General features: G+C 42.2%; 1 protein-coding gene across 1 annotated transcript; it reads left to right on the plus strand.

Annotated features, from left to right (window-relative positions):
* The first annotated feature begins 296 nt into the window (after window positions 1-296).
* On the plus strand, window positions 297-670 carry LOC129495928 (ATP synthase membrane subunit K, mitochondrial-like). Its single transcript, XM_055303710.1, has 2 exons — window positions 297-405; window positions 600-670. The coding sequence occupies exons 1-2, from the start codon at window positions 297-299 to the stop codon at window positions 668-670; spliced, it is 180 nt and encodes a 59-aa protein (XP_055159685.1).
* Window positions 671-13,879: the final 13,209 nt, after the last annotated feature.

Here is a 13,879-nt window from a genome sequence, read left to right on the forward strand (position 1 = left end):
TGGGTCCCACCCCCCGTAGCGGTCCTTTCTCTCCGCCCTCAGAGTGGCGCGTGCGGGGCATTGTGGGACCGCGCTGCAGCCACCCGGGTCCTCCCGCCCGCGCGCCGCTCGCCTCCCCGCAGCTGCGGTGGCGTGGCTGCTGCTGTGGCTCGCGGGACGCGAGAGCTTAACCGCGCCGAGTGGTCGGGAGATGCTTTCTATCGAAAGCAGTTTCAGCTGATCTGGAATGACGTACCTGCCTAAAGTTTAAAACTTTAAAACCGAGTGGAATTGCTACCTTTTGCAAGATTGAAATCATGGCAGGTCCAGAAACTGATGCCCAATTCCATTTCAGTGGCATCAAAAAACATTTCAACTCTTCTAGTCTCACAGGTAGAATGAATTGTGTAGTGGCCACATATGGAGGCATTGCTTTGATGATTTTATTTTTTTTTTAAAGATTTTATTCATTTATTCATGAGAGACACAGAGAGAGGCAGAGACGCTGGCAGAGGGAGAAGCGGGCTCCATGCACCGGGAGCCCGACGTGGGATTCGATCCCGGGTCTCCAGGGCCACACCCTGAGCCGAAGGCAGACGCTCAACCGCTGAGCCACCCAGGCATCCCTGCTTTGGTGATTTTATACTTCAAATTAAGGTCTAAAAAAACACCAGCTGTGAAAGCAGTATAAATGGACTTTAACTTGGACCTCATCTGTTAAGTTCCCATGCTTGGAGAAACTAATGTCAACTCATCATGTGATACTCAATTTGTACAATAAATTATGAACCTGGAAAAAAATTTGAAAAAATAAAATTAAAACCTCGCTATAAAATAACTTTAAAAATTCCCTTCCCCTGCAGATTGCCCCTCACATCCTTCTCACTATCATCTTTTGTAATTTACCTGTAGTCCGACTGAGGCTAAATTCAGCTGAATTTCCTCGGTTACCTTTCCCAGCGCCCCCCAGGGAGCCAAGAGGTGAATGAAAGCATAAAATGCTGGTTTTAGGGGCGCCTGGGTGGCTCAGCCAGTTAAACATCTGCCTTTGGCTCAGGTCACCATCCCCTGAGTCCCAGGATTGAGCCCTGCCAGGGACTCCCTGCTCCTAGGGGAGTCTGCTGCTCCCTTTACCGCTCTCTTGCTCACTCTCGCAAATAAATAAAATCTTTAAAAAATATAATAAAATGCTGATTTTATATATCTGAGGTGTTTTTCTCCCTCCCCTCCTCCTATGAAATTAGACAAATATTGTAAAATACTGAGTTGCTAGGGATATGGAGAAATGAAGTCATTTATATGTACACTGTTGTTTATAATTGACACAGCCTTCTGGATAGTATTGAAATACTGTAGTATTGAAATAGTACTGAAATAGTATTGAATAGTATTGAAAGCTATAAAAACGTATGCACCTCTGTCACCCAGGTGACATTCCCACTTCTGGGACTTCATCCTGAAGGAATAATCAGACACGGAGATTTCTGTTCAAAATTTTAATAGCAAAAAGAGAAACAACTGAAATATCAAAAAAAGAATTGGTATTATCAAATATCCAAATAATGAAATAATATACTTCCCTTAAAAATGTTGCTGGAAAAAAGATGTTGCTGAAATGCATCTATTCACATGCAGTCATGATGTACTAATTTAAAATGTAAGTTACCAAACAAAATAGCTGCATAGGGGCAGCCTGAGTGGCTCAGCGGTTTAGCACCGCCTTTAGTCCAGGGCCTGATCCCGGAGACTCGGATCCAGTCCCGTGTCAGGCTCCCTGCATGGAGCCTGCTTCTCCCTCTGTCTGTCTCTGCCTCTCTGTGTGTGTGTGTCTCTCACGAATAAATACATAATTCAAAATAGCTGCATAATCTTCTTTAAAATTATATGCTACAGGGGCACCTGGGTGGCTGAGTGGGTTAAGCCTCTGGCTCTTGATTTTGGCTCAGGTCATGATCTGGGGTGGCAAAGCTCATCCTAGGTATGTAGTCTGGGATTTTCTCCCTCTCCATCTTCCTCTGCCCCTCCCCCTGCACGCTTGCATGCTCTCTCTCTCTCAAATCTTTAAAAATTATATACTGTACACATATTTAGGCATAACATATATCAAAAAGAATATTATGAGGGTCTAATGTTTGCTGCAGATTGAATTGTGTCCTCATCACACAAATTCATATGCTGAAGCTCTAACTGCAATGTGACTATATTTGGAAATAGGGCCTTCAAGGAGATCATTTCAGTTCAATGAGGCCATAAGAAGGGGCCCTAATCCAATATAACTACTGTCCTTATAAGAGGAATAGACATATTAGGAGTAGTGGTCACAGAGGAAAGGCCATCTGAGGACACAGTAAGAAGATGGTCATCTGCAAGCCAACAATAAAAGCCTCACTCAAAACTAACACTGTTGGCATCTTGATTTTGGAATTCCAGCCTCCAATTCTGTGAGGAAATGAATTTCTGTTGTTTTACCCACCCAGTCTGTGGCATTTTGTTATGGGAGCCTGGGCAGACTATACACTATACAGTGTTCATTTTGTTTCTCTGTTTTCTGATTATTCTGCAATGTGGAGATACATATATATATATATATATATATATAGAGAGAGAGAGAGAGAGAGAGAGATAATATATATCTATATATCTATATAGAGATATAATATATATATTAATTTATATAAATATAAATATATGTTTTTTAAATGCCTGGCATGGAGCCCAATGTGGGGCTTGTACTCATGACCCTAAGATCAAGACCTGAGCTGGGATCAAGAGTCTGACCCTTAACCAACTAAGCCACACAGGTACTCCTGTGATGTGGATATTTTAAAATAACAAATTCCATTTTGAAAAAGGTAGTTAAAAAAAAAGGTAGTTTAATCATACTTATTAAAAAACAGGAAAAAGTTAAATGCTTATTAAAGAAAATTAAAATGGGTATTCATAACATATCCAGCCTTTTTTCTTGTAGTATTTTGTTTTGTTTCAGATCTTCACATCTCCATACATCTCCAAACTAAAACTTTTCCTGGCTACCAAAATCTTGACTAATTTTGTTGATGTGGCAGAAATGGGAATCTAATCCTCAAACATAACTTATATCCTACCAGAGTATGCCTTTTACTCAAAACTGTGGATTATATCATAAGGCACTGGCATTAAAGGTGAAATATTATTAGTAAACCAATTTTATCATCATGCTTGCTCAGAATGTTACTTTTACTTCTTCCTTGTCATTGGAGGAGTAAACTTTGACCATGTCTTATTTATCTCTGTATAAGTGATTTACCACTATATAAGCAGAAATTTGCTGGTCTCTGCAAATTAATTTACAATATCTTGCTACATTTCCCATCAAGTACATTTTGAATTACAGAGTCTCAAAGGGTAAAAACATTCACACAGGAAAAGAAAGAATTCTATAACTGGAACTCTTTTTTTGTTCTTTTAAATCCTGCAAAACGGAAAAATAGATTTAAAAAGCTGTTCACCAGAGACTATGGCTTTGGATATACTTGCTCTTGCTTCAGGCCTAGAAGAAAATTGAGAGAAAGGTTAAAAATATTATAAAAACAGTTTCCCCAAATTCAGAAAATCTGGCAGAAAGGTAAAGGTAAAATAGTGTGAAATGATAGCAAACCAAACACGTTAAGGAATCTTTAATTTTCTAAAAAGAATGTGGGTTGAATAAAAGAAAAAAAATGTCACATTTAATAGATGATTAGAGTTTGAGCAAAATAGCATAAAGTTACAGACCATAAAATTAAAAAAAAATAAAGAACTTAAAGCCTAGAGAGTCTTTAACTCTTAAGGCTATTTATACAGTCAAAGTTCTATCGGTTCAAATTAGAGTAAGCATTGTATCAAATTTCAATAGTCAATTTCCCAGATTATTATTCTCGTTATAGTTATTTGATAAAAAGCCAATTTCTTCCCTCACTATGCTTTTGGTCTGTTTAAAAAAAAATCTTTAGGGATCCCTGGGTGGCGCAGCGGTTTGGCGCCTGCCTTTGGCCCAGGGCGCGATCCTGGAGACCCGGAATCGAATCCCACGTCGGGCTCCCGGTGCATGGAGCCTGCTTCTCCCTCTGCCTGTGTCTCTGCCTCTCTCTCTCTCTCTCTGTGTGTGACTATCATAAATAAAAAAATATAAAATAAAAAAATAAAATACAAATACAGAGATAAAGGAACTATAATGAATCAAGGTTTCTCAGTCATTGGTTGGCAGTTTTAAAGCAAGTATTTTAGGATTTCTAACTTTCTTTAAAGATCCTACAACAGGTGGCAACTAGAAAAAAAAATCAAAACCTGATTAACAACAGAAAGGATTCTATGACTTCAGTCTACCACAAATTAACCTCTGAGTCATGTTGTTAGAATTCACTCCAGCCTCTGACTGTTATGAGAAAGTTATCATAGCCCAATGGCTTCTCAACATAAAACCAGGGACCTATATTTATGTATTCACCCCTGTCCAAAACAGTTTTATAAACTCTGGGACACATAATAGCAAACTAATTATCACACACCAGTTTTTAAAAACCTTCAGAAGTACAGGTAACACGGAGGGTAGGGGGGAAGGATGAGTAAAATGACAGACTGGAAACTGGTTTTCACTTAGCTACTACCTTGAGCTCAAGCTCAAACAAACCAAACATGGAGAAACAGGGATAGTAACCAAAGTTACAAACCCTGATGAACTTGAGACAAGTATTCTTACTTCTTTTAAAAGCTTACAGATGTCCCTGAGAAGTCCAGATTTCAGTTACTACATGTTAAAAATATTCAATCTATCCCTTAATTCTTTCTGCGCATATGCTAAACTTAACTCTCTAGTTTGTTAGACTTTACCCTAGATGCAAGTGCAAAAGCTCCAAGATCTTCCAAGACTCAATCTGAGCAGCAGCATGACCTTTCAGCTGTCCACCCCCCAAAACAGGCACTCCCAACACGGGATCCAGGGATATAGAGAAAAGGGCTATAAGGGGGATCTATTCTGTGGCCAGTGTTAGGGTAGCTTAAAACAGTGAAATTTGTCTTCCCATGCTCTGCGAGGTGCTTCACAGCTATGTCAGCATAAGCCTGTCATCCTCTCCGACTATAAAAAGGAAATGGACACTGGCTTTCTCAAGGGGGATACGGCTTTCCCAGTAAGTTGGATCCAAGGGGTCCTCCCAGGGCTTCTTTAACATCATAAACCCCTAAATCCATGGCAGAGATTTTGTCCAGGTTAAAAGGCAGTCCTGGCAGGATAAATCTGCCACATGTAAGGGCAGTAGTTGTGTTAGAGATGCAGCCATTGATGCTCACAACTGCAGCTATATTTGGGAGAAAACTAGGCATAGAAAAGGCCAACTCTGCCCCTTAGCCAGAACCTATCATTCCAATGTTCGACCTTTAACCTAGAGATTGAAGGAAAAGAAGGCAAACGAGAAAGAGAGAGAGAGAGAGAGAAAGCCTGATTGTTAATGGGGCCACAGCCCTCAATAAAGAAAAAGCATTTATGTATTTATCAGATACCTTATTTATTCATGTATTTATCCATTAATTCATTCAACAGGTATTTGTTACATTTTCCAGACCATTAGGACCACTGTCTTTACTCACTCTCTCGTGGCCCTAAGGAGTTCGTTTTAAATACATTTATTTCTCTCTACAATCCCACTCACCTTTGGGCAACTTTGCACAAATTTAGCTGCCTCCTCAAAGTAATCTAAATTTAAGTCCTTCATGATTGGAGGTAGATCTTCATAGCCAAAAAATGGCAAAGCCAGAGTGGCAAAACCTTCACAAGCCAGGAGACTAGCTCGAGATTCATTTAATCCTCCATCACCAAACATATCAATCAAACCAGGAAAAGGACCATCTCCTATAAACCAAGAAAGAGGATTAATCTGGGATTAGATGACAGGACACTTAATGGACTATGATACCTAGCTAATATTTTCTAAAGCAAATTCTAATTGTATAATTTATATTTTTGGAAAAACATTATTATTTTCTAACTTTAAATTTTTTTAGATTATTTTTTTTCTATTTCAAATGTTCCTAGGGGCACCTGGGTGGCTGCCTTGGGATCAGGTCATGATTCCAGGATTCTGAGACATAGCCCCACAGCAGGCTCCCTGCTTAGCGAGGAGTCTGCTTCTCCCTACCCTCTGCCTGTGCATTCCCCCTGCTTGTGCTTTCTCTGTCAAATAAATCAATTAAATCTTTTTTAAAAAATAAATATTAATAAAACATTCACTTATTTGCCTTGAAAAAAAATCTGTTTTGGCTGAAATAGGTTTATTGTTGTGGTTGAAATAGATACCTGTTTTGGCTATGTAAGAATGTTTTTTTCTTTTTTCCCTATGAGAAAAACACTCAGAAATGGAATAAAATATGAAAATTTATACCAAAGATATGGAAAATGTTTTGGTTTGAAGAGTAATTCCTGATCATCTAAGCAAATAGTTTTGGCAGGGTTTGAGTTATGAAAGTGCAATACTTCATTTAAAAAATCCAACTTTGGGATCCCTGGGTGGCGCAGCGGTTTAGCGCCTGCCTTTGACCCAGGGCGCGATCCTGGGGACCCGGGATCGAATCCCACGTCGGGCTCCCGGTGCATGGAGCCTGCTTCTCCCTCTGCCTGTGTCTCTGCCTCTCTCTCTCTCTCTCTCTGTGACTATCATAAATAAATTAAAAAAAAAAATTAAAAAAAATAAAATAAAATAAAATAAAAAATCCAACTTTAAAGGGCCCTTTGAGTTCTCAATGAGCTTAAGATTCAAAGTCACCAAAATCCCTAAGTAAACAAAGTTTATTCTATTTTAAAGGTCTAATGATGGTGTAATATAAAATGAACAATATGTGTGGCATAGGAGCCAAGGGGAGGCTACCCCTAGATAAACCACTTAGGTGGTTTTCACTTTGAAGGGGTTCAAGGGAGTTCCCCTCAGAATATGCCACTATGGCATGTAGACTATTTTGAGCTGAAGGCAATTGAGACCCTGTGGGCTCAAGAGAAAGTTTAGCCCTCCCTTAATGACATGGAAAAATCTAAATTGGGGGTCTTTTCCAGAATGAGGGTTATTACCAGAGATAAACTTTATCTGAGCGACCCATCTGTACGGCAGGGCAAACATCTAATTTCCAAACAACTGCTCTTACTGTTCTGTGAATTGCATTCCTTCCCTTGAAAGTCCTAGGCCTCTAACCTTTCCTCCTTACCTTGTTTTGCCTGTCTTTGGAATTACCATATCTGTGTGGATTCCCTATACATAAAGAATTAATTTCATTTTCTCTGGTTGATCTGTTTCACGTTCATTTGATTTTTAGTCCAGCCAGAAGGACATTGAAGAGGAGAGTAAATTATTGCTCCCTCACAGTGGAAAGGGAGTAAAATGTCAAACTATTTCCTTCTAATGTCGATCTGTTACTTGTCTTTCAACATTCTTATTGTAGAGTATGCTATTCATTCACTATTCCAAGAGAATTTCCCAGCCAATTGCCTCCTAGTATTTTTCAGATACAGTCTTCTGTATTATTCCAATTAAAAGTCCCAGATAAAGGGGCGCCTGGGTGGCTCAGTGGGTTAAGCATCTGCCTTTGGGTCAGGTCATGATTCCAAGGTTCTGTCTGGGATCAAGCCCCAAGTCAGGCTCCCAGGAGCAAGCCTTCTCCCTCTGCGTCTCCCCCTGCTGGTGCTCTTACTATCTCACTCTCTCAAAAAAATAAAATCTTAAAAATTAAAAAAAAAAAAAAAAAAAGGGAGGGGGTAAGGCCAGATAAATCTGTAAGGACAGAGTTAGAGGCAAGAACATTAGATATAATCCAAACTAAAAGATCTAAAATTACAGTGCCAAAGGCTAAATTTTCTTTGTTGTTGTTGTTTTAGGCTAAATTTTTAAAGCTAGAAACAAGTTAAGGCAAATCTAGCCACCAAAGTAAAAGCTTGGGTGTAAATATTAATGTAGTGATATTTACAAGGTGGTTTTCTTAACATTCAAATATCTTGGCATCTCTTGATATGCTCTTTGTAAAATTACATCTCAAGCATCTCTAGATTCAAGATTACTTTCAGAAAGGATAAAGCAAAACCACGAAAAAGATGTAACATAGAGATCCTCAAATTATTCAGCAATAGATTTTTCCAACCACTAGCTTACCACATTAAAATAACTGAGAATTTCTTTATTTTCTCTGGATTCAGGAATCTGACCCCAGTATGTAAAATTGCTAAGACCTTATACACTCTTAAAAAAAAAAAATCCCCCCTTGGGCAGCCTGGGTGGCTCAGCGGTTTATCGCGGCCTTCAGCCCAGGGCGTGATCATGAAGACCTAGGATCGAGTCCCACATCCTGCTCCCTGCATGGAGCCTGCTTCTCCCTCTGCCTATATCTCTGCCTCTCTGTGTCTCTCATGAATAAATAAAACCTAAAAACAAAACAAAACAAAAAAAACCCAATTATGAAAATGTTTTAAATCTCTTGTTTAAAAGATTCTTAGTTGTTCTAAGGATCCTGAGAGCGAACATGGAAAATAAACCAGACAAGTTTAACTTATCTAACCTAACTCTTTGACTCATTAACTCAGCCCGTTTGTAGAGGTCAGAGTTTGGCGCTCAAAGAACTTGACTACACCCTCATTTTAGCACCATCTAGCTGTGGGATCTGGTTAAAACACTTTAGGCCTTAGTTTTTTTTCATCTATAAAATAAATTGTTCTTTGGTCTATGAAATGAGCAAGTTTCCTCATCATGATGGTTTTAAAGAAATTCGAGTACGTCAGAAAATAACAAAAAGATATCAGTATCCTAACGTGAAACCAGTATAAAAAAGTGAACAATATATGTAATGGACCTTCAGTGATGATCGGGCTCGAACAGATACCAGTGAAAGATTTGTATCTACTAATCTGGTCATCATTACAAGAAATGATAATTGGAAAAGTAAATTAACACAAAGCTCTCCCTACTAGAGGCAAATACTTAATGCTAGAAACTGTAGAGGCCATTTATGCTTATTATAGCAAAGATGCTCACAAGCAATAGCTCTGCAGCCCGAGGAGTTTAAAGGGGATGGGGGTGCAGCTGGCAGAAAAGAGGTACAGTCGCCATTTAGGAGAGCGACTGTCCTACCTGGTGTGTAGGGCGACAAAACAAAGGAATCGAGGCGCCCGCTTTATTTTCCGAACACTAATTAGCTAGCACAGCAAGCAGGCTTTCGTAGGTCGATCTCCTAAAGCCAGGCCCAGCGCTCTGCGTTCAAGACCTCCCGCACCTGGGGGCAGCGGGAAGACGCCCCGCAGGCGGCCCGCAGGCAGCCGAGCTCGGAGGACCAGCGGCGCACCTGGCGGAGGCCAGCGCCGGGCCCAGCGCACCGCCGGCTGCCGCGGCGCGCGGTGGAGGTGGGGGTGGGGGGGCTCATCACGCCCCTCGGCATCTGGTTGAAGCAGGGATCCTCCGAGCCGGCCGGCGTGAGGCTCCACGAAGCCCCATGGGCTCCACGCCCGTGAAGGGGCCACCCCGGGCCCGGCCCCCGGCCCCCGGCCCCCGGCCAGGTCCAACTCCCCAGGCCGCCCGCCTGGTAGCGCGTCCCCGAGTGGAAGGGGCGGCCGCGGTAGAGACCGCCGGCGCCCGCAGGGTCCCCCGCTCCCCCGGGCCTAAGCCGTGCACGTGAATGTCCAGGAGCTCGGCGGCCAGCGCCGCCTTAGGCAGGACGGTCAGGGTCTCCGCCTTCTGGGAGAGAAGGGCCGATGTGGAGACCCCCCTCCCAGGCAGGAGGGGGCCCCCGGGATCCTCGCGGCTTGGACTCCCGCAGGCGGGAGGGCCCGGCGTCACCGGTGGGGCGGGGCCAGCCGGGCGGGGCCCGGAGAGGCGGGGCCCAGTGGCATCAGCTGGCCCGGGGGGCAGCAGGGCCGGCTCCGCGGCTGGTCCCTGGGGCGCCCACTCTGCAAACGGCTGCCGGATGGGGCGACTTAGGAGGGCCCGGGGTCGGTCACGCTTGGGGGGTCCCTGTAGTGGGACCGCCTGAAAGAGGCAGGAGCTCATCCCCCGCCTACCGCTCCCGGGCCAAGAGGGAGAAGTTACTGATCAGGAGATGCTGGCCGGTCTCTTCTTTCTTTCTTTATTTATTTTTAAAAAATATTTTATTTATTTATTCACGAGAGAGAGAGGCAGAGACACGGGCAGAGGGAGAAGCAGGCTCCATGCAGGGAGCCCGACGTGGGACTCGATTCCGGGTCTCCAGGATTACACTCTGGGCCGAAGGCAGGCGCTAAACCTCTGGGGCTGCTCCGGTCTCTTCCTTAAAGTCCCGCTTTGTTGGGCAGCCCGGGGGCTCAAGCAGTTTAGCGCCGCCTTTGGCCCAGGGCCTGATCCTGGGGACTTGGGATCGAGTCCCACGTACAGCTCCCTGCATGGAGCCAGCTTCTCCCTCTGCCTGTGTCTCTGCCTCTCTATGTCTATCATGAATAAATAAGTAAACTGCTTCTTGCTATAGAAAAACGTTTTAAAAATAAAGTCCTGCTTTGGCCACCAGGGGTCACGAGTCCCTAACCTAGCTGAAGGAGGCTTACCTAGACTATAGGCTCCCAGCAAAATTCCTTTCCCTCTTGAAATTATTTTTGCCTGGGATTAAGAAAAGACTGCCAATGTTAAAGTTTAAACGTTTTCGATGAGGCAGCTCTACGCATGTGTACACTATGGAAATAATCTCTATTGTCTTGTGGCCTGAAATAACTATTAAAAAGGTGTCTTTATATGCAGGAAAAAAATACATCATGACTTTTCCTCTTTCTAAGCAAAAGGCATGGGATTCACAAAACCACATTTTTCCATTCAAACAAGTATTTGTACGTATATGCATATAAAATGGTTCTAGGGATCCCTGGGTGGCGCAGCGGTTTAGCGCCTGCCTTTGGCCCAGGGCACGACCCTGGAGACACGGGATCGAATCCCACGTCGAGCTCCCGGTGTATGGAGCCTGCTTCTCTCTCTGCCTATGTCTCTGCCTCTCTCTCTCTCTCTCTCTCTCTCTCTCTGTGACTATCATAAATAAATAAAAATTAAAAAAAATACTTATTAAAAAAATGGTTCTAGAAGGGTATACATCAAGTTGATAACTGTAATTGGCCCTAGAAGCCTGGAAGAGGGTAATAAACTAAGAAGATTAAATTTAATCTGTGACTACCAGGTCCAACTTCAGAATGCAAGTCCAAGCCCAAAGTTCTGGAACCCAGCACCTCTGAGAATCTCAGAGTTGGAAGAACACTTATTCTCTCTTAGGATCTCTCAGGTTGACCCCACTTAGATTTTGTAGAATCCATTAGTTTTCTCTAATGAAATTTAAATGTTATGTTTTAAAAATAAATACACAAATAGATATATAAATTTCTTAAATGCTTCACCTGGATTATCCAATTTAATCACAACAGCCCACAGAGGTAGTTCTTGTTATTATCACTATTATCCTCATTTTATAGATGATGAAATGGTGGCTTTGGAAGCTTAATAACTTACCCAAGGTCACACAGTCAATAAGTAGGAGAGCCTGGAATTTATACCTACTGTGAGGGTATCCTTGAGGTTACTACCATTTACATCACTTAATGTTTCTTAGCATGACAGCCTTTGGAAGAAATTGATTGCTAAGCTTTGCTTTTATTTTAGGAATACTCTAAGTTTTGTGTAACTGACTAGGTTTCTTTCTTTGCATAAGCCATTGGAAAGCATATGACTGAATAAGTGGCCAGTCAAGGCAAACATATAGGACTACATAGTAAGCACTACTGTATTAGCCTAGTTTCTGGCTTCATTTCACAGATACCTTTTCCTTCCTTCAAACTCACAATTACCATATTTTAGGTAGCTATTCAACAACCTGAAATTCCTTTTGAAATCTTGGAAACAGGTGGCCAGATATATAGTCAACTCACAGGAGAAAGTGACCAAACATCTTTAGGCAGTGTAGGATATTTTAGGCTACTTTATCAGTAAGGAAGAAACTGAAGTGGAGAGTTGTCCCTATACCTGGAAATTTAGTACCTGGAGATAGTTGTCATCCTCATGCTTAGCTTCTGGGGCTAGCTTTTGGCCCTCATTTCTCTCATACCCCAAGCCATGTTCCTTATAACTTCTTCCTGTGATTCCTCCATCCCAAAGGCATCTGTAGTGTACCAGGACCACCTGGGAGTGAATTAAAACAGCCACTCCAAGAATTCACATTATAGTAAATTATTATACTACATAAGGAATAACTACACTCAATACATATTGTTAGCAATTTGTCAAAATTAAGTTACCTCTAAGGAACTTTCTTTTCATTAGTCAAAAACTAATGGGCAGTTGTTTGGATAAACTGGAATTGGTGAAAGGTTTTGCATGTGCCCAGCAAACCATGTGATGTGGTCTCAGAAAAATTTTTTTGCACTCGGGAAAGACCTTCTGTTCTGCTCTCTTATGTATCTAGGTAGTAGTGCTCAGTACATTGCAATGAGTTGAGGCAGATGGATCCCAGTACTTCCTAGCAGGAAGGTGATAGGAACAGATGCTGCTGGGAGGAAGTCTAATTTGGTAAGTATAACATGACATCCAAAGATTAAGGCAGTGGCCCAGAGGGTAGAGTCTTAAAAATGTGTTAGTTGGGGTGTCTGGGTGGTGCAGTTGGTTAAGCATCAAACTCTTGGTTTTGGCTCAGGTCCTGATCTCAGAGTTGTGGGATCAAGCCCTGCATCAGGCTCCATACCAGTCTGCTTGGGATTCTCTGTGCCTCTCCCTCTGCCCCTCCCACTCCTGCTCTCTCAAATTAACAAATAAATCCTTTTTTAAAAATTGGGATGCCTGGGTGGCTCAACGGTTGAGCATTTGCCTTTCGTTCAGGGCGTGATCCTTGAGTCCCAAGATTGAGTCCCACATCAGGCTCCCTGCATGGAGCCTGCTTCTCCTTCTGCCTATGTCTTTGCCTCTCTCTTTCCCTGTGCCTCTCATGAATAAATGGATAAAAATCTTAAATAATAATAATAATAATAATAAATAAATAAATAGTTATAGGGGAGCCTATGTGGCTCAGTTGGTTGTCTGCCTTCAGCTCAGGTCATGATCTCAGGGTCCTGGGATTGAGTCCCACATTGGGCTCCCTGCTCACTGGAGAGTCTACTTCTCACTCTTTATCTGACCGTCCCCACCTCATCTTGCTCTCTCTCTCTCTCTCAAATAAATAAAATCTTTTAAAAACTGGGTTATATCAGTATATCAATACACTGTTTTGCTTACAACAAGTACTGTTGTAAAGAACTCAGCTTTACTTTGTAAAAGTAATGTTTGAATTTTTGTAAAGAATACGTTATCAGTAAGGAAGAAATTGAGGCCTCATTCATAAAATAAAAACAAAGCTCTGCATTCATAAAATAAAAGCAAAGGGATGCCTGGGTGGTCAGACAGTTAAGTGTCTGCCTTTAGCTCAGGTCATGATCCTAGAGTTCTGGGATCGCGTCCCACATTGTGTTCCTTGCTCAACGGGGAGCCCACTTCTCCCTCTGCCTGCTGCTCCCACTGCTTGTGTGTGCATGCTTTCTCTGACAAATAAATAAAATCTTTAAAAAAATAAATAAAAACATGGCTTAGCATATGAAGAAATTCAATGCCCCCAATCTTCAAAGTGGGGTTCAGAAACAAGTCTTGAATACACATTCAGAAATGTATACTGGCAAGAAAGAAGCATAGTTCATTCCATAAAGGATTCAAGTGGGTATGTTCCCAATGCTCAGACATGGTCAGAGTCCAAACAGGATTTGGAACTCTTACGAATACAGAAACTCAGTCTTCAAAATCAGAACACAGGTCAAAGCAAGGCCAGCAACAGAGAGTTGGGTAGGCACTTCTTACATTTCACCTACTTACGGCTAAGATGAATCCTGTGG

The sequence above is a fragment of the Nyctereutes procyonoides genome, unplaced genomic scaffold (assembly GCF_905146905.1).
Source record: "Nyctereutes procyonoides isolate TBG_1078 unplaced genomic scaffold, NYPRO_anot_genome, whole genome shotgun sequence".
NCBI lineage: Eukaryota > Metazoa > Chordata > Mammalia > Carnivora > Canidae > Nyctereutes > Nyctereutes procyonoides.

Bases quoted from the DNA above. Each gene is read 5' to 3' on its own strand.
- LOC129495928 (XM_055303710.1), top strand. From the start codon at position 297: ATGGCAGGTCCAGAAACTGATGCCCAATTCCATTTCAGTGGCATCAAA. The intron at 406-599 runs GCATTGCTTTGA...TGAGCCACCCAG, and splicing joins TGTAGTGGCCACATATGGAG to GCATCCCTGCTTTGGTGATT.